This window comes from Hemicordylus capensis, chromosome 6 (assembly GCF_027244095.1).
Source record: "Hemicordylus capensis ecotype Gifberg chromosome 6, rHemCap1.1.pri, whole genome shotgun sequence".
NCBI classification, from domain to species: domain Eukaryota; kingdom Metazoa; phylum Chordata; class Lepidosauria; order Squamata; family Cordylidae; genus Hemicordylus; species Hemicordylus capensis.
In genome coordinates this window covers 19764863-19785982 of record NC_069662.1, presented here as the reverse complement: position 1 = coordinate 19785982, position 21120 = coordinate 19764863, and the positions used below count along the sequence as shown (strand labels likewise).

The window sequence follows — 21120 nt, the reverse complement described above, 5'->3', positions numbered from 1 at the left end:
TATCCGGGGCGGAAGCCAGATTGAAAAAGGTCCAGATAATCCGTACCATCCAAGACCCTCTGCAGCTGGGATGCCACCACAAGCTCTATCACCTTGCCCAAAAAGGGCAGGTTAGAGGCATCGTGCCTCTGAGGCTGGAAGTGGCCCACAGCCACCACCAGACTAGTAGCCAGTGAGAGACCTCCTCGTGCCCTCCGAGGAGATGATCGGAGGTGGAGGCAAATGCTACTGATGCCTTTCTGAAGATGAGCTGCTCACCTCCTTGCTCAGCACCAACACATGCACAGACGGATAACCAATTTGATGAGGGGAGGTGCCCAGCAATGAGTCTGGGTTAGAGCCGGTCCTTTATTCTAGCAGGACTTTTGAAGACTGTGTGACAAGCAGAAATGCAGCCCATGTAACCTTCCCAGAAACAAAGTACAGGAAAAGCTTCACTAGCTTAATTTCTGTCTGTTGTTAGGCACAGGAGCCCTGCCGGCTGGAGTGGGGGAAGCAGCTGGTTGAAGTGTATGGAAGAGATCTGGGGTGGGGGTGGGGTGGGGGGGGATGATATATTGCTCTCTGTCCTGCAGCTCCCTCTGGTGGTCGTTGCCTTTCAGTACATCTGGAACTAATAAGTCAGGAAGGATATTTGTCCTAAGTTCAATGCCCATGTTAACTATCCTTCAGGGGACCTTGAGGAGGGCTAGAGAAAGAAAGAAAAACATTTGTCTTCAAGAAAGAAAAGTCATTTTGATTACGGTGTGTGTGTGTTTGTGTCCAGTTATCAGTTCCTTTCCGCTTGGATCCCCCCACCACCACCCATTCTTTTTTTTAATAACCTAGGGATTCTCCAACTTTCCCATCTCCATGTTGTTCAGCTGGAATCCCCTTACCTCCCAGAGGGTGGAAGTGCTTGGAGGAAGTAACTCCTGGCCCCAACTCTGACTGAAGCTATTCCTAGAGATCCATGCCCAGGCAACATTTGTTCACAACATCAAGCCGTTACAATCTCCAGGAGTACTTTCATTAGTCACCTGGTGATTGATGCTGATTCTTGGAGACTCCAGGCCAATCCCAGAGAATTCACAACTCTAGCCCCAACCTCTAACTTCACACACACACTCTCTCTCACACACACACCCCTAACACAGGATTTCAAACCCCCAATGTCCTGTCACCAGGAGAAGTGTGGACAAAAAGACAAGACAGCTCTGGGTTGGATAAATATCTTTTATACTGAAATGCATAGGTGAGTCCATTCGTCTATGGTACTGGCTACAAGGAACCACAAGCCAAAAGGGAAGATGTGGAGGATGTGATATTATTCCCAAGCTAGGGAAGCAGTCAGCAAAGAGAAAAGAACGGAGGCAGGAAACTGACGGAAGACTGATATGCTGGCAGGACTGGGGATTGAAGCAGCTACAGAAGAGTCAAGTCAGAAGGTCCTGGCCTGCATCCCGCTCTCTGGGTCTTGCTAAGGAGCCTGATTGACTCCCACTGACCCCAGGATTTCCGACTCCCATTCTCCTCTGCTCTAGCCACAGGGGGAAAGGGTGCAAGTGTCCTGGAGCCCAGGCTGGCTCCGGGCTCCACTCCTGGCCTTCTGGACCTCACCCTTGGCCCGAGTTGCTGATGGGCTGCCGGGACCCGGGAGAACCACCCATCTAGGGCCTCCATAGCTCCGTCTTGAACAGCCCCCGTCTCAGCACGGCCCGGTCACAGCCTCCTAGCTCCATGCAGTAAATAGCGGTGTGCACGGAACCGCCAACTGCGGTCCAGCACTGGGGTGGGGGGGTCCCTTTAAGAGCGGCGGGAGGGTTTACTTACCCCTCCCGCCGCTTTCCCGCTTGGCGCCGTAATTCCAAGAGTAATTGGGGTGGCAGGATACCTCCCTGCTGCCCCTTCCCCAACGTTGCTGGGAAAACTCCCAGCAGTCCTTTGTGCGGCGCACGCACGTCACAGAGACGTGCGCGCCTCTGTGACGTGCGCGCGTGCTGCGCAAAGGTACCCCCCCACCCGAACCGGACCACCCAGGTCCAGACCGGTCCGGAGGCTATTTCAATGGCCTCCGGACCGGTCCGGGCCCATCCCTAGCAGTAAAGCGCTCACCCATTACTGCCTGAGCTGCTTGATAAACTCCTCTCTCTACTTGCAGCCTGCCGGAGTGGGAGACATGATGAGACCCTAAAATTATGTATTCGGCTAGCATGGCTGTAGGAATGTGTCCAGGAAGGGCTGCACACCTTTGGGTGTCTGGCTGTTTTGAGACTACAACTCCCATCATTCCCGGTCACAGTGACCCATAGTCAGGGATTATGGGAGTTGTGGCCCAACATCTGTAGAAGGGCTGGAGTTGTGCAGCCCTGCATTAGGACGACAGAGGCGGAATTCAGCCTCAGTAAACCTCAGGGTGACCCAGGACAAGCAAAGAGGGCCTGCTGACTTAAAGGCTTTAAGATCTGAAGTCTTGTGTGCAGAAGGGAAGAGGAATGGCATCTTAATTTTTCACTTTGTACATCATCATGCCCTGCTAGGAGAATAATTATCTTGCTTTTCCCTTAAGTAACAACTCAAATCCACCTTTGATATTACTTTTCAGCACGGCAAAGTTGCCTTTTGAGCCTACTTTAAAAGCAGTTTGACATTCATCATGGATTTCCCACAAATGGCCAGCAGATGGTGCTGCATAATAGCGCATGGAGGAAGTAACCCAGCTGAAGGACCCATTTACAATTCGCAAAGACATTGAGAGAAAAGCTTTATAATCTAGACACAGAGGCAGGGGTGTAGCTATAATTGAGCGGATGGGTTCAAAGAACTCGGGGGGCCCCCCAGCTCCTGAAGACCCCCCCCACTCAACCCCTATTTTCTTACCTCCTTCACTCTGAGGGGCTGGGGGGGCAGTGAACACGGCCCCCTTTCCCTCCCCTAGTTACACCCTTGCACAGAGGAGGTAAACACAAACAACTTCCATTTTCTGGAAATGCCCATACGCATCACCAAACAAAACTGTCAGAGTATCTTTCCCAAGTCAAAAATCAAAAAGTGGGAAATTATGCTTATAGACTCCAGTCAGCTGAAAACAGCTCTGGAGAATTAGGCAGTGGGGCTGGGGTGAAAGTGCCATCTTCAGTTTACCACACCTCTGTTTTAAAGCTGGAATGAAGTTGCTAGGTGGAGCTTGGGAGAACAGATGCAGGTGCCTGGGTGTTTGCTTGGCGGGGTGGAGGTTTGAAAGGGAGGTGTAAATAAGTAAGTAAGTAAATAAATAAAAGTAGTAGTCATAGAATAGTCCATGCACCAGAGAGAAGAAAAAAATGCATTTGGATAGGAACATAGGAAGCTGCCATATACTGAGTCAGACCCTTGGTCCATCTAGCTCAGTATTGTCTACACAGACTGGCAGCAGCTTCTCCAAGGTTGCAGGCAGGAGTCTCTCTCAGCCCTATCTTGGAGATGCCAGGGAGGGAACTTGGAACTCCATGCAAGCATGCAGATGCTCTTCCCAGAGCGGCCCCATCTCCTGTCGTGTTCACATGTAGTCTCCCATTGAAATGCAAACCAGGGCAGACCCTGCTTAGCAAAGGGGACAGTTCATGCTTGCTACCACAAGACCTGCTCTCATCAGACCTCTTCTCATATCTTGCTGTGGTACAGAAGAAGAGAAATATTGTCTCCATGGTCATCATCACTTCCTTCCAAAGTCTGATTTCCAAAAGGTGAGCAGCTGATGGGGTACCATGTCATAGGCAACAAGGCAAAGGTGTGGGTGGCAGAGGATTGAGCCAACAGGACTCAGAGGAGCAGGGTGGGGTGGGGTGGGGTGGGGACAGTGCCACAGAGAACAACGCATCATGGAAGGGGAAAAGAGGGCACATTTGGCTTTCGTCTATTGCGGGGGGACAGGCATCCTAACTTTGTATGAGGTAAAAGGATTTAGGGTTCAAAGTTGGGGTTGATCTATCCTGGTTAGGATTACGACCTCACACGGTAGCAGATGGGGCTGGGAAAGCACCATGGAGATGAAGCTTAGGAGACTGGAAGAGGACAAGGAGTTGAGTGTGACAGGGTAATGGGAAGTTATTTGATCAATCAATGGGGGTGCCTGTTTTCTGATATTTTTCTGTTCTTAAAAAAAAAATCACTTCCAGGGAGCACATCCCCAAGATCACTTCACAAGGATGGGTTAGCAACATTTTAACTGTTTAAAAAACAAAATATCTTTCTGTAAACCTAATCAGGACAAACAGAACTAAAAGAGTGAAATTCACTCCAACTTTTTCCGTGCGGATTCAGGTCTGGTCTATGCCAGAATGAGGTGGCAGGAGTGCTGAGATGGTAGAATGGACAAGGACCACTTTAGCCTGCAGGTGGAAGAGACCATTTCTGAGTGCTCCTCTGCAAGTAAAATCCTGGCACATTTTGAGGAGGAAGGTCCTAGCCAACTAACGTGGAGTCCCCTCCATTCAACCCACTTCAAAACGCTACCACCTCATCCCTCTGCATGTGCAGACTCAGCTTAATGTATGGAGTCAGAATTCATAAGTCTTCTTTTGCCACTGGTCACATATCTACCTCATATGTTATTTTAACTTTGGGCTTCTCTAGTTAGCCCAATGCATTATTCTCCGCTAAAGAAACAGAACTGTTTCAAAAGGAACCCAGCAGTCAAAATCATACAGCCATTTATGGGGGAGGAGATGTAGGCTGAGTTACATTGTTCTGCAACATTTTCGCGATGCATTTGGATCTCAGTTTTTCATGGCACAGTCTCGTTGAACTGTGCTGTTACTCAATTCACGTCCCAAAACTTTGCAGCGTGGTGTAGTGGTTAGAGTGCTGGACTCGGACCAGGGAGACCCGGGTTCAAATCCCCATTCAGCCATAAAACTAGCTGGGTGACTCTGGGCCAGTCACTTCTCTCTCAGCCTAACCTACTTCACAGGGTTGTTGTGAGGAGAAACCTAAGTATGTAGTACACCGCTCTGGACTCCTTGGAGGAAGAGTGGGATATAAAATGTAAAAAATAAAATAAAATAAATAGAAATGTGGAAAACCAGGGCCACCCAGTAGCTTCCAGGCATGTTTTAGCCCCAATACACATCACAAATTAGGCAAAGCATCTATCTCCCTATTGCCCTTTACCCATTTTACAAAAGAAGCACAACAAAAATCAGCCTGAAGCTATCCCAGCTCTCAGCTAAATTCAGGTCATTTCTGGGCCACCTTGTCCGGAATTAACCTACCTGTTCATTAAAACTTGCTTTGGAGGCCCTGCTTTAGATTCCCTCACTGAGTACAGCACGGGTACCTGGGACAGGATGTTTTCCACAGATCCAGAGCCTGGTGCCAAAGCTCTGAATCCCCCTTCCTGTGAGAAATACAATCTGCTCACTTGCTGCTAAACCTTCGGCAGCAAATAAACACAATTTTATGTCAGAGGGCATCTACGACCCTCTGAGCTGCAGAGTTTTGTGTTTCGGCTGCTGGCCTGTAGTGGTATTGTTCTGCAGTTATTTGGCTAATTTGTTTTTTATATGTTTTCTTATTTGTAAGCCGCCTCAAGATGTGCTGGCATGGGCCTGTGGGATGTAAATATTTTAATAAATAAAATACAAACAAATACAATTTCTGGTCACGTGAATGTTATCATCTCTTCTAAACAATCCCGACAGTCATGCCTGGCACAGTTTGTTTACATGGATGCATCCTCAGTAAACTGGAGGAGGCTGGAAAGGGTCTACTTTGACTTAGGAAGAACTCTTATTAGGTTTTTGAACAGCACTCCATCTCTAGCTCCATCTAGAGAGACAAGAGCACACCCTCTTTCTTAACCTCACTGATTTGGTTTCACCTAATGGAGGGAAGGGAGGAGGGAAGCAACACATGGGAGAAGGCAGTTAACAAAAGATCTTCGGGGTTATCAAGTCACAGGGTTAGGGCTGGGCTTGAGCTGGAGTCATGCTCTCGGGAGCACAGTTCTACAGGCAAGGTCTGGTTGAGGGCCATTAGGGTCAGAGGGGTTACATTCTCACACTAGGGAGGTAGGGGAAGGGAGAATCCCCGTTGGAGAAAGGGGCATGCCAGTTGGAGAGAGGCTGCCACTTCGCAATGTGGAGGGGTGCACAAATTCAGGGTTGATGTAGGTGAACCCCTGGAATTCACTCTGGTCGATGCTCGCCAGGACCAGTTGGTCTGGAGGCGTCAGCGCTGGCGGTGCCCGTGTGAAAAACTTGTCAAAGTTTTCGCCGCTGCGGCCACACTGGAGTTGGCGGAGAGGGAAGAAAAGGGAAAAGGTGAATGAATAGATGAAAGAAATTAGAAAAAGAGAAAGAGAAAGGGAAGGAAAGGAAGAGGTACCTCTTAGTCTTTTTCTTTAATGACCATCCCCCCTTTTATTGTTTTACTTGCTAAAGTTCCAAAGGGCTAAGCTATTCGGACCACAATCCTATGCATACTTACTGGGGAGTAAGCCCTAGTGAACTCCATGGAACTTACTTCTCAGTAAACACACAAATGATTGCACTATAAACACTCCTGAATTTTTAACCAAGGTTTTTCCATTCTCAAACCTTTGAGTTTTGTTTGACCAAACTTTCAGTCTCGGGAAGAAGAAAAAATGGAAAAGAGGATTTGAAAATTGAAACATAACTTTGGAAAGCAAAATGACAAATGTTAAAGATTCTCACTTTTGCATTTAACTTTGGGACAAGGGGAGAGGGTATTGAGCCATAATATTTCTGAAGGCAAGGACATTTGGAAGTCATGACCCACAATACGGAAATGAAGCTCCATGCCAAGAAAAATCTGGCATTTGAGAAGCAAGTGTCCTCCAGTGTGTTGCAGTGGTGATAACGTTTTTCTCTTTGAAAATCCAGATAAGGGAGGGATGTCAAGGGAGATGGTAGAAGGATCAGAACCAAAAGGGAGATTGGTTCAACTACCACTTTTCTTTCTATGTGTCTGATAAGGGTTGTATGAACAGATGAGCATGTGGTACTGCATGTATCAAAAGGGGTTGTTGGGGAGTTTCGATATGAACAAGCATATTTAAGTGCATATGCCAACAGGCAGATGTGTTGTAATAGAGTAATATACATTACCATCACACCGTAATGTACATGTGAATAGTGCATGAATGTACATACTGTATGCATGCAGGACCGTATGAACAGCAGCTGTGGGGTGATATGAGTGGGTAGGCCTATATGAACAAGTATGGCGTATGCACAACAGATTGTGTGGGTCGGCTCCACTGAACGTGCCTCAGGGCACTGGGGACTGGAAGCTACTCACTGGCCTGGGGATGAAAGGCGGGGGGATTTCCAGCTGCTCCAGCCTTTCCCAGTCCATCCAGCGGAAAAAGCCATGCTCTCGAATATCTCGCTCCCCCTCTAGCCCTGAGCCCAGGCGCTTCAGGGGATGTTTGGTCAAGAACTGTGGAAAGAGAGAGAAATTCACTAGCACTGCCCTTGTCTTCTTCTAAGGGATGCAGGCACCAAGGTAAGATGGTCTGGCTTGGGAAGGAACTGAGTATTATCTTGGCAACTGTGTGTTCCCAAACCCATATTAGCCAAGATTGATTGATTGATTTTTACATGTATAGGTAAAGTATCCCTTCTTCCTCTAAGGAGCCCAGAGTGGTGTACATGGTTATGTTCCTCCTCACAACAGCCCTGTGAGGGAGGTTAGGCTGAGAGAGACCTGGCTGGCTCAGAGTCACCCAGTGAGCTTCATGGCTGAATGTGGATTTGGACTCAGGTCTCCCCCATCCTAGTCCAACACTCTAACCACTACATCACACCACCTAACAATGGGAGTCATATTATAATAAACGATAATGAGAATGTAGAGGCAGGGGGATGACACAGGGCAGGATAGGCAGGGGTGCACAGTCCTTCTTCTCGGCTGATTCTCCCCTGCAAATGCCCCTTCGAGCTGCTTTTCCCTCTTGTCCAGTTTTACTTCCCATTTCAGAACCAGGCTGGGGGGAGTCAATGAGAAAAGAGCTGGCAGGGAATTATTTACAGGGAGGAACCAGCACATGGAGGAAGGGTGAAGTACCCTCTACCTGCCCAGCCATTCCTTCCTCCTCCTTCCCGTCCTCCACATTAGAGTGACAAGGAAACGTGGCCATGGGTTCCCATCCCTGTGTTCCTCTTGGAACATCAAAACTCTGTCCTCGGTACCGCCATGAGGGAATGGGGTCTGCAGCCTTTTCCCTCCAGGGGGTGCCAGTTCTGATCCAGGACTCACCCCCTTGCAGATGGATACGGCCTCTCGTGAAAGAGATTTGGGATAGGACACCGTGTGCTCCATGATTGACTGGAAAAGTTCATCCTCGTCCTCTCCATCAAATGGCGGCTGTGGAGGGGACAACAGGTAAAACAAGTGTGAGGTATCCTCTTCAGAAGACAGATCACGGTGGGATTCAGTCCATGAAATACACTCTGCTGCTTTGGGAGTCTGGGGAGTAGCTACTCTGAGCTGCTGCACAGGAGTTGTGGAAGAAGCTATAAAGGACACACAAGTGAGTCCTATCTCTCGTTCTCAGAAATCCAGGCTTGAGGCCAAACCTGTACTGGAGGAATCACACACTTCACCCGTGGAGTTGCACAAGTGCACAAGGATGCACCAGGATTGTGCTTCCTGGTTCCACACTTCCAGGATTCTGTATGAAGGGAGAATCTCACACCTCTCTCATTAGAGCCTGAAACAGAGGCGGCCTTGGAAGTGTGGAAAAGACTATGCAACTCGTCTTGATTGAACATCTTCTTTCTATATCTCACATGAACAATATTCCTCTCTAAAGTGCAGTGCAATTCTGTGCATGGTGCAACGAAATGGCAGTTACTCTGTGCTCTCCAGGGATCTACTCTCAGCAGAGAGATCGCTCTGACCCCAAAACCTAGGAGCAACACCGCTCCCTCGAAGTAGGATTGATCTAAAGCCACTGAGCAGGCTTAGACACGGCTTCAACAACCTAGAACAGTCTGGCTTGGGATCTACAGGCACTGTACAGCCAGAGTCCACACAACCCAGCTCTAGACAACATATTATTCAGAAACAACTCAACAGTAACAAATGGCCTTTTGAGCCACATGGGGAAGAGTTTTGCAAGTAACCCTCCAGAACCTGTTAAATCAGACTGAAGCCACTCCTAAGTCTATTAATTTTATGAAGAAACAAGGGTTGTACGCAGAATAGGGAAATGGCGGAGAATAGAGAAATAGGAAGTAAACACAGGAATTCAAAAGAAAATACAAAAACATGAACTGACTAGCTAGCACTGAGCTTCACCTTAGCCTAGCAGTAGGCTGGTCCTTGGCCGAGGAAGCACCAGTCCCTGCAGCTTCTCCCTTTCTGGACACAAGTGGCAGCTAGTGACAAGGTGCCTGGTTGCAGGCAACTCAAGACTGTACTGGAGACAAAACGGAGGTGTTCTTGTCCCCTATTTTATAGTAATACAAAAGGGGGAAGGCTTTCCCACTCTTCCAGAGATAGACAGCTCTGGGATCCAAGCGAAAGAATCAGTCTATCTCTGATGTAATGCTGGCCAATCAAGGATAGAGGTTTTCCCTCCAAACTGGTGGTCTTTCCCCCTTAATGGGGCTGAACAAGCATATCTAAGCTGGCTATCTACTGTGAAAAAGGCTTGCGCCTGTAGTTTGATGGCCCTGTCCCCTCAATAACAAAAGTAAGAAATGGTTGGGCTAAGATGGGGATCTGTGTTTCGTCACACAAGGTTACACAGAAGCAAGCCCCTATTGAATTCAACAGGCTTTATTCCCAAGTGTGCAGGATTTCAGCCTCAGGCAAGGTAAAGTGTGCCCTCAAGTCGATTTTGACTCCTGGCGCCCACAGAGCCCTGTGGTTTTCCCTTGGTAGAATACAGGAGGGGTTTATCATTGCCTCCACCCGCACAGTATGAGATGATGCCTTTCAGCATCTTCCTATATCGCTGCTGCCTGATAGGGGTGTCTGTCTGGGAAACATACCAGCGGGGATTTGAACCAGCAACCTTCTGCTTGTTAGTCCAGCATTTCCCCGCTGCGCCACTTAAGGTGACATTTCAGTCTCAGACTAACCTTTTTTCTGATCAACTCTAGGATCCACTTCAAAATGTAGGACTATCCAGAGATCCACTAGGATTCATCTTCCCTATCATTCATCCCAAGCCTCTCTTATTAGGCCCATGCTCCTTGGAATCCAGTGCCATGGAAAGCAACCTACTTCTACTCTTATTGTTCTGCTGCAGGCCAAGTCAAGGCCTCAGCTGAGGCAAGGATCTGGGAGGTAGATGGATCTCAGGCAGCTCCAGAGGAAAAGGCGGTCAGGACCTTGGATAGCTCTGAGCAACCAATCCAGAGTGCTGGGTACAAGAGGCATCAGATGGATGTTGCTGCTGCTGCAGTGGATGCTTGGAGCAGTCTGCTGGTTTTTATAGCTGCTACCCATGCCCCACCCCCCTCCCCGGAACCTTACCCAGTTTCCTAAGCATTTATTCTAGCAGTGCTGCGGGACCTCTGCCTGGGCTGGCAGGTCTTCCTCTGAGGACAGAGGCAAGGATGTGTCCTCAGATCGTGAGGTGGGGGAGAGGGGGGTACTAAGCTCCGCTGGTTCTTCTGCTACGGGGGGTGCCAGTGATGTGCGGTCACCCAGGGTCTCGGCCATAGGGTCTTCCCGCCCTGTCTCATCCCAAGATTTATCCACTTCATTCCCTAAGTGGAGGGATCCAAGGCCATGTGCTCCCTGTGAAATTCCCGTGGGTACAGCTATGCGCTGGTACACAAATGGGTGATCTATCCCTAAGAACTTACCTCCACTGGGATGATTCTCTTATGCAAATCCTCTCTGGGCTGCTTTCTGGTCAGAGACACAAACACCACTCCCCCTCCTCAAGATCCAGCCATCCCTGAGATCAGTTCCATGAAGGTCCCGTGTTTTACCTGCTCACTTTAAAGTTTCGTCACTGGAACCAAGAGCAATCCCCTCCCCCACACCCCTACTCTCACCCCCCCCCCCAAGCAAACCAAAAAGAGATCCCTTGAACTGGAACAGACCCTGCCCACTCACCTGCCCAGCTAACATTTCATACAGAAGAACACCATATGACCACCAATCCACAGATTTTCCATATGGCTGGTAGGCAATAATCTACAGAAATGAGAAATGGAAGACTAGAATAAAGCATAGAATGTCAGGCCCCTTCCTAGGTCCTCTGGGAAAGGAATGAAGCCAAGTGAAGGATAAAATAAACAAGGCAGGGATATTTCTGATACAGGATGAGCTAGGCTGGAAAGCAATTGCCTGCAGTGAGGGGGCATGGCAAAATAAAGCTGGAAACGGGGAGGATTCCACCTCCCTTCACTGCCCTAGGGATTGGGGCTGTAGCTCAGTGGCAGCTTTGCTTGTAGGAGCCCCCAGGTTCAATCGCTGGCACCTCCAGTTAGGGCGGGGAGATACTCCAGTGGCACTCAAACCATGAAGTGCCACTGCTGATCAACAGACAATACTGAACTAGATGGACCAATGGTCTGACTTGGTATGAGGCATGCTTCCTATATTCCTATGTATGTATATTTCCTTGCAAAAATACGACTCCAAGCACATGAATAAAAAAAGAAGTCGTATCCAGTTGCATTCCAAGAGCTGAGTGTAGACATAAGAAGAGCTCTGCTCGACTTCTGAATACCAGTTGCAGGGGAGCAACTGCAGGAGAGTGGGCATGCCCATCTCCTGCTTGTGGGCTTCCCAGAAGCATCTGGTGGGCTACTATGGGGGAAAGAATGCTGGACTAAACACCATAGGCCTTGGGCCTGATTCTTCAGGGCTGTTCTTATATTCAGACCAGAGGTTCATCTGCTGCTCCCTGTGGCCAACCAGATGCCTCTGGGAAGCCCACAAACAGGGCCTGAAGATAGTCATCCTCTTACTCTGTTGATCCCCAGGAGCAGATATTCAGAGGCACACTGGCACTGAACCTGAAGTTTCCTTTTAGCCGGCACTGATTGACCTATTTATCTAATCTGGTTTTAAAGTAATTAATCCCATGGCCATCACAACATCTTCTGGAAGTGAATTCCATACATTGCTGATGCACCTTGTAAGAACAATTTCTTTTTGTCTGTCCCAAATCTACTTCTAATCCTTATTATTGGGCTATTCTGAGTTTTAGTGTCAAGAGAGAGGAAGACAGAAAGATACACCATAGATTTGTACAAGGGGATTACAATACAATTACAATAGCAATACAAATTCAACACACTTGAAACTGGGAGTCCAGAGTATTCAGAGGGCAGTAAGTTCAATGGGGCCTGGAAAGCAGAGTGCTAGAGGAAAGAATTTAGGTAAGATCAAACCTTGTATGCCTTTGGAAGGAACAGATTATTGTTTGTGGGATGGGAGCAGAAGGTTCTGTACCTCTGGAGCAATATAGTCAGGTGTTCCACAAAAGGTCCGGGTGGTAATGCCGGGGAAGATGTTTTCTTTACACATCCCAAAATCTGTGATCTTAATGTGCCCATCAGCATCCAACATTACGTTATCCAGTTTTAAATCCCTGGGTAGAAAAGACGGAATGAACCAGAAGAACACTCAGGCCCACTAGAGGGCTCTAGATTACAATTAGGATTCTGTGGCTCATGAGGACAATTTTGGAACAGGATCTTCTTGGCTATTAAGTTCCAATACTGATAATGGAAGAGGAATGTGTGACAGTGGCTTAAAGAGTTATGTAAGGGGAGGGGAAGAGGGGAAGGAGAAGGGCTGGAGTCATAAGTCCTGGGTTTTCAGGGAAAGAGTCTGATTTTGGAATGAGGCTGGAAGGACTGCAGTCCAGCACTCCTGCGTGTTCTGTTCAGGTGTAGGAAGGCATGCGCAGAGGATAGCGTAGACTCACCTATAAATGATTCCCTTGTTGTGCAAAAAGAATAGGCCAATAGCAATTTCTGCGGCATAAAACCTGCAACAGGAACCACCAGGGCAGAACAGATGGGGTGGGGGAGAGAAAGAACTGTGAATATCTCATTAAAAATGTCATCAGAGGAGTCTTTGTAGTTTGGAGATTGAAGGCACTTTTCATGTTACATTTGAAAGACACAGCCACACATTGTTTTACCCTTTATGTAATGTGTGCTCCAGGATTCTGGGAGTCCCCGGGGAAGTGGGGCACCTTAACCTGCAAAGGGCAGAGAATTCTCTCCCACAATGCCTTTGATCTTCCTGGGTTCACTGTGAGAGTGGTGACGCTGCTGGACTAGGGCAGAGGTTCCCAACCCTTCTGGCGGCATCTGGCGGGCCACTGTGTGAAACAGGATGCTGGACTAGATGGGCCGCTTTGGGCCTGATCCAGCAGGGCTTTCCTTATGTTCTTATGTTCCCACGCCCGGGTCCCGAGATATGGTTGGACAATGGCCATTATCCCCAGCCACAATGGCCTTTAGGAGCTGTAGTCCCGCAGCATCTGGGGGCCCAGGGCTGGGAACCCCTGAACTAGTGAACCCTTGGCAAGCCTCGGGGCCTTAGCAAATGCCTGACTTCACCGCCCTTTGGAGCAGGCCTCGTTCCTGTGAGGATAAAAGCCCTTTGATCACATGACCATCCTTGGGCTGAAGTGGCTCTTTATACAGAGAGAGAGAGAGAGAGAGGGCAACCCATTCCCAATCAGACATCCAAAGAGACTCACGTACATTGCATGAGGTTCCTTGAATTTTCCAACCTTCTGGATGTGATACATGAGGTCTCCTCCATTGACATATTCCATAACAAAATAGAGTCGATCCTAGAGGAGGAGGAGGAAAAGGAAGAGGAAGAGGAAGAAATGATAATAATATCAGGATGTGTCCATTACTGCAGACACACAATGCTCTCCCGCCCTACCACTCTAGGAAGGCCTACCATCCCGTGTCCTACAATAACTAGTTAGATTCCTCCAGTTTATAACGTTTTGATCAACTAAATTAGTGCCCTGATTAACTGAGCAGCATATTTTTAAAAATATATACAGTATATATTACTTTTAATCAAGTATTTATAAAAATTGCAGACCATCTTAGAAGAGGCATTTTGTGCAAGAGAGAGGGGGAGAATGCCTCTTCTAAAAGGATGCTGGAAGCAGCACACACGCATCATTTAAAAACAAAGGGTCTGTGCCTTTTCTTCCCAATTGCGTTCCCTTGCATGCAGATTTATGTGGGTGTAATGGATTGACCAAATGACTAAAACTCATAATTAAACAAGTAAGATGTCCTTAATCAAGCGACAGCCCCGAGCAGGCAGTGGTGGGGGGTTACCGCAGTTTGGAAAGTGGAGTGCAGCTGGGTCAGGAAATGTGGACGTTCCCCCATGGCCAAAACCCGCTTTTCCACCATAGTGCATTCAACATCGTCGTCTTGGATGATCACGTCTTTCTTAAGGATCTTGATGGCATACAGCTCATCTGTTCCGCGGCGCTCTGCCAGCATCACCTGTGGGGAGAGAACCCCAAAGACTTGGATGTCACTCTGCTAGGACCGTCCCACCAAGCACTCCAAGAAAACTCAGGAACTCTGACTCCTCCTCTGCCCTTCGCACAACCCATTAGACAAAACTTCCTGCACAGGTGGAAGGCAGAGGATACTTTTTAAGTGAGTGAAGGTGGTGTGGTGACAGAAGCCCTTGCTGACATCCTGACTAGCGCTGTACTTGCACAAGGCCATTGCACTCGTGCAAGGCTAATGCACTGGCTAGTTGTGCTAAGTCAGGAGCTTGTGTTGCTGATCAGTGTTGCACTAGTGCAAACATATCTTCAGTTGCCCAACAAGATGTGCAACCTGTGGTACACACTTCATATTTATTTATTTATCATGTTTATATACCCTCTGATATATGGATCTCTGGGCAGTGTACATAGTCCAAGATGCAAGAAATATAAAACAGAATAAAAACAACAAACAATTTCATAAAATAAAAACAATTAAAAACAGTTTAAAATTAATTGAGAAAACAGGCGAGTCTTAAGGGTTTTTTTTAAGCAATCAGAGATGGAGACGCTCTTGTTTTGGCAGGGAGCATATTCCAAAGCCCTGGGGCAGCCACAGAGAAGGCCCATCTCACATGTTTTGCAAGGAATTTTTGAACAACAGCATAGTTCCGAAAATCCCAGTGGTTTACTACAACTCCATAATCTTCTTGCACTGGTGCAATTTTGTTGGTTGCTCAAGCACAGTATTAATCAGGTCATCAGCCACTGTTTCCTGTGGTGTACAGACTCATTTCTTTTGCCCTATTGTCATCTTTATTCAAACAGGTCTTGCCGTTTTTGGAAGCACAACCATTTCTATCCTGCCCTTTCTCCAAGAAGTTCAAGCAGCATATTTGACTTCCCAGTACTTTAATATTCCCACAACCCTGTGAGGTCAGTTAGGCTGAGAGAGAGTGACTGGTTTAAAGTCATCCTGTGAGCTTCATAAGCCTGAAAACTGCTCACACCTTCTCTACACACACCCATACTCCATTGCTTCACAGCAGGCCCACCTTGCCAAAACTGCCTTTGCCCAGCACCATGAGAAAGTTGAAGTCGGAGATGTGGAAGCGGTTGATGCCAAAGAATCCACCGCGCTTGGAGTCCGTTGGGCTTGGGGACGGTGACGGGACGGGGCCATGACGAACTTTCTGCAGGGCACACGATGGCAGCAGAGAGAGGAAACACAAGACACAGAAAGATGTGAATCCCTCCTGCAAGCTCAGAGTAAAAAGTGGGAAGTGGCACCACAAATTGTATTGCATCTGTGCCACCACAGCAGCACACTAACTTATTTCAGACTGCAGGCCCCAGATATGCACACCTTTCATGATATTATTGGAACAGAGTCTGGTAAGGTGTAGTAGTCTTCTAAGGAGGACATGCTTTGTGCATGTGCTAGAATTCCCAGAGGTGAGGGGGAGTTGGGAACTCTGCATATGAGCAATAAAGCATTTCTGGTGCACGCACAGTTTTCTAAATATTTTTTAGAAATGGAAGCTCTGGACAGCTTGCAGGGAGGCAGGACACACAATAAGGAATTCCTCTATCTGAGGACCACACTATAAGTGATATGGGAACTTCATAATTGAAACTCTTCACATCTGAGGCCTGGGGGGAATTGCCGCCCCCCCAAAAAGGGGAGGGGCTTACCATCACCCCATCCAATTCCACCAAGAAAAAGATTTAAGAAAGTCAAATCAAATACTTTATTACAGTCACAGACAAGATGGAAGAATCCAAAGAAATCATGGGTACCTCGTAGAGCTCCAGAGGAAAATTGCAAGCCTGAAAGACAAGAACATCCAGACTGAAGCTGCTAAACAAGCAACTTCTGTTCTGTCCTATTTACTGGTTGGAAAGACCTTCCCAGGTTAATTAATAGCCAGTTTATCAAGTCCAACCATTTCTTCACCCTCCCTTCAAATCCTAAAATAAAAAAGTGATCCTTATTTAATCCCTCCATCCCTCCTTTGGTCACAGCAGTGCCCCCTAGCTGTGAAACTGTGTGTGGCTAGGCTGAACATGGCATGTGGCGAGGGAACAGGGTGTGAGGGGAGTACCAATCCAAGTGATATTGGGGAGAGCCACAGGGTTACCTCGAATTTCTGCAGCAGCCCACAGTTTTCTGCATCAGCCACAGGGACACTATAATATTCGCCCTCCTCCTGATTGAGCAATTTGTACCTGGGACAGTCACGTAGACAGGGACATTGGACATGGAGAAGAAAAGTGGTGAACAAGAAGAGGGACAGAGGAGACAGTGGTTCAGGGAGAAAGCCGGAGGAGAGGAGAACAGAAGGAAATGGGAAAGGAATGGTGGAAATAGTAAAGAAAAGGAGGGGTGTTTGAAGGGATAGACATTTGCATATGGGGATGGATGGATAATGGAATCATCAAGGCAAACAGATAAAAGCCCAAAGAGACGCAAAGACGGAGGGGAAAGAGAAAGAAAATGAGCCACCGGAGGTCACTGGAGCCACCCCATCACTCTTTTCCATCTTGGTTTCTGCCCCCCAGGATTTCCTCTTACCAGCCTTCTGCCGGGCCCTTGAAAAGCTCAGAGACCCCAAAGGACATGGCTCCCATGAAGTCATTGCGGGTCGTTCGGTCCCAATCCCACACCTCAATGGAGAGACGCCGCTCCATGTCGCCTGGCTGCAGAGTGCTGTGGAGAAGAAGAAGAAGAAATTGGGATCATGGGTCTACCACTGGTTGTTAGCCATGATGGTGATATGGGGGTTCCATGTGCAGGAACAGTCTGCCAATGGAGACCACCAGAGGGGCAAGAGCAAGGGAGGGCTATTGCCTTCAGGCCCTGCTTGTGGGCTTTCCAAGGCATCTGGCTGTCACTGTGAGAAACAGGATGCTGAGCTAAGTGAACCTTTGGTCTGACCCAGCAGGGCTCTTCTTAGGTTCTTAAGAGTTTGACAATCCAAGCCCTTCAACCACAGAGGTGACCCAAAATACTGGGGTGCCTGAAGCAAGGCATCAAATGCTGCCTTGACCCATGACCCTGGTGGGAGCTTTGGAAGTGGAGCAGTTGGGGAGGAGAGAAGGTTGCCAGCAGCCTAATCTCTCCCCGTGCTTCTTCTTGCAAACTTTGCAAGGAGTGTGAGGAGAGGCTCTCCATGCAAAGCTTCAGATTAGTCCCATTTAGGAGAGAGATTGGCCCGCACTGCATTGGCAGCGCAGCCAGAATGGCTTTCCTGCCTTTAAGGCAGGGAGAGTTGCTCCGGCCCACGCTGCCCAACGCAGCGCAGGCTGATCTCCTTTCCAAATGGGGATGTGCAGCCCCGTTTGGGAGGGAGACCATGTCTCCCGCGTCTGACGGCAGACACAGGGGCATGGCTAGTCGAACCCTGCGTCTGAAATCAGATTCAGGGGGTGGGGCTAGGGGGGCTGCCGCAGCTGCCGCCATACACAGGCCACTGCCAGCCTCCCTATGCTCCTACCCAAATTGCTGCTCCAATGGCAGCAGCAGGGGCCATCTCACTGCCCTGCTGGCATCCCAGTGATCTGCTGTGTGAGGCAACTGCCTCACCTCACCTTATAAAGGGGCCGCCCCTGCTTCACCATCTAGTAGGCCAGGCCATTGGGGTGGAGGACCAAGGGGATACATGCACTTGGTCTCACACATGGAGGAGGCCACATCACTGACAATCATGGAAACAATACTATGGACCAAGCAACACATTACCACGGGTATGTGCTTGTTTTCCTCCATGAAATAACAGCCCTGAGGGGAGAATCCAGAATGGGACTGCAGCAGGGGAAGGAGACAATAATCCTTCCCCCTCACACACATTATGGTCCTAATCCAGATCAGCTCCCCCAGCTGCTAATTGAGAGATGGAGATAGGACTGTAGCTCAGTGGTAGAGCATTTGCTTTGCATGCAGAAGGTCCAGGATTCAATCCTCAGTGTCTCTAGGTAAGGCTGTGAAAGACTCCTGCCCAAACCGTTTTGGAGAGCTTGATGAACCTATGGTCTGACTTGGTAGGAGGCAGCTTCCTATTTGCCCCAGGAGGGAAGCTTCCATTAGTGTCCAGGAGAGCTTCTCCCCAGAGCCCAGCAACATGCAATGGGCTTGTGAAGGCACATTTATCCACCCGGGCTTTTAATTAGATTTATGGAATTTATCATTGTTTTGAATTGCTTTAAGGTTTTAACTTTGTTTTTAATCTGTGATGTTTTATTGTAAACCGCCTAGAGACATGAGTTTTGGGTGGTATAAATATGCTAAACAAAAGAAAACAAACAAATAAAATACCTGGGGCTATGGTGAAGGTCAAGGGTTAAAGCCCATGGGGAACAGGCTTGTCATAATCGGTAGTTTGGCCCAACGTATCCAGTGTGCGAAAAGATCAGATCTTCTTTCTCCCAAGGCAGTAACACTGGTCAGGGCAACCCCAGGACCAGGAGTAATTTCAGTACTTTCCATGTGCCCTGTTTACTAAGCCGTGGACTTCAGTGGGGGGAATCAGTTCTTATTGTTCCGTTATTTGGCTTGCAAATTTAATCAACATGTAACCCATTAACTCCTTTCCTCCCCCACACTTCCAGGCAGACCAACAGCTTGGCTGGTAGCCCGGATCTCATATGCAGAAGCTGTAGCTTGTGAGTGAATCTGGTAACATATTTTTGCCTTTTTTGAGTTGTAAAATCTTAATATACTACTATATTAAATTGTGATGTCAAATATAGAGGAGTTTTGAAAAGATCATAATGCATATTTAGGTTTTTTTCCTCCCCACAGCCGAGACAGATTTCCCCCAGCTGAGAAGTTTAGGGGATGGGGCCGTAGCTCAGTGGCAGAGCATCTGCTTTGCATGCAGAAGGTCCCAGGTTCAAGCCCTGGCAGCATCTCCGGGCAGGGCTGGGGAATATTCCTGCCTGCAGCCTTGGAGAGCCGCTGCCAGTCAGTGTAGACAATACTGAGCTAGATGGAGCACTGGCCTGACTCAGCTTCCTACGTTCAAAAGAATGGCACTGATACAGGGTGCAATGATCAGGAAAGGGGCCATTCCAGTGAAAATTCAGCCCCTGAGCCTCTTAAAGAGGGCCTGTTCCAGGCTCGTCACATACACTCCAGGACTTACAAAATGAAGGTTTCATTCCACACTGGGTTGAGGGTGGATCTAACCGTCCGTGTCTTCTGCTTTGTGAGATTCTTGGGGTCAGGGATCAGCTTGAGTTTCACATAAGGATCGGAGAGACCGTTGGGATCCATCGGGATCAAGTTAAGCGCTTCGCCGACTGACAACAAAAGGGAGGGAGGGGGAGACGTGGATATGATGAGCTTCCAAAAGAGTAAGCGCTGGAGGAGAGCGAGAGTGGGTGGGAAGACAGGCCTCCTGCGTTCTCTCAGCGGGTTGTGGGGGGAGCTTCTCTTGGCTTCTGTTCCAAACCACCTGCTGTCAGCCACAAGAGCTGCTGTGGCAGCAATTGCTGCCCCCCTCATGTGTGGGGGGAAACACAAGAGAGAGAGAGAGAGAGAGAGAGAGTAGAGGGGTGGTGGGTGAGGAAATCCCTTCATGTCAAGAAATGGCAGCAATGGTTTTCTTGTCACCACCTACACGCTGGTTCCAAGAGGGAAAACAGGAGCGAGAAAGCATTCGGGAAGGTGTGAAAAGCAGAGGCGGGGGTGTCAAGTTCTACCACTCAGAATAGAACCCAGGCGTCCTGGCTCCCAGCCTCCACTCACTCATCCAGTCCCACTCGCCACCCAGGCAGATCCAAGCATCCAGCTCCCTAGTCACTAGCTAACCAAATCCATTTCTCCTGGCTGCCTTCCCTTCTGCAGAGTCCAAGGCAGCCAGCCTCCTAGGTTCCAGCCCCATCATCTGTTCCTGAGGTTTGTTTTTTTTTAAAAAGAAGCTTGAGACAGCTATGAAGAAAGGGGGCGGGGGCAGAGAAAACGGTGTGGATGCTGGGATACGAGCAGGACTATGTAGGCTGGCACAGACACAGAAGATTCTGCACCAAGACAAGTCCAGTACCAAAGGCAAACTAAGCAGACTCCTCTGACCTGCATGAATCAAGGCAAATTTGCATGGGTTGTGCAAATCAAGCAATGATGCATATATTTGCATAATTTACTCAATCACTGCCTGCAGCACAGAAAGGGAAACAATTATGTAGGACACCAAATTCTGACTCCAGACTACCGGCAGCCTGCATGGACTCGCTCTGCTCCACTCTTCATATTCTGAAGTCTCGCCTGAATATCAGAACCTGCCAGACCCCAGAGCCAGAATTCAATGACAGCAAGATGAGGATACCCATGGTCACTGGCACAGCTCAGGACCAGGGAGACTGAGGACATTAAGGGAGCCCCCTGAGAGCAAACCTCGTACAATGACCCACCCAGGGAAACTGCAGCATCAATGTGCTCCAACTGGACTCAGCCCAGCCCTGGACCCCTACTCAAATCATCAGCAGGACCACAACGGAGATGGCAACAGGCCCACCCCAAAGCTTGGACACATCTACACAGCATTAGAATCCCTCTAGTATGCCAGGAACCCATACCAAGGTGGGACAATCAGGCTATTGGTGCAGCGGGGAAGGAACTTGCCTAGGGAGCAAGAGGTTGCTGGTTCGAATCCCCACTGGTATGTTTCCCAGAC

The 21120-nt window shown here is 48.5% G+C and overlaps 1 protein-coding gene across 3 annotated transcripts in view; it reads right to left on the bottom strand.

Moving 5' to 3' along the window:
• Positions 1–1197: 1197 nt before the first annotated feature.
• Positions 1198–21120, bottom strand: part of PRKCG (protein kinase C gamma) — a 55074-nt gene continuing 35151 nt past the window's right edge. For 2 of the 3 annotated variants that reach the window (XM_053260347.1, XM_053260349.1), the window contains 13 exons: positions 19591–19747; positions 17022–17156; positions 16588–16675; positions 16247–16276; positions 15502–15639; positions 14280–14453; positions 13677–13768; positions 12887–12949; positions 12409–12547; positions 11062–11142; positions 8242–8349; positions 7282–7422; positions 1198–6247 (listed from right to left, as the gene is read on the bottom strand). In XM_053260347.1, coding sequence (XP_053116322.1) covers positions 6017–6247; positions 7282–7422; positions 8242–8349; positions 11062–11142; positions 12409–12547; positions 12887–12949; positions 13677–13768; positions 14280–14453; positions 15502–15639; positions 16247–16276; positions 16588–16675; positions 17022–17156; positions 19591–19747 — 1577 coding nt within the window. In that variant the 3' untranslated portion in view covers positions 1198–6016. The remainder of the gene's footprint in view (positions 6248–7281; positions 7423–8241; positions 8350–11061; positions 11143–12408; positions 12548–12886; positions 12950–13676; positions 13769–14279; positions 14454–15501; positions 15640–16246; positions 16277–16587; positions 16676–17021; positions 17157–19590; positions 19748–21120) is intronic. The other variant, XM_053260348.1, reaches the window with a different exon arrangement.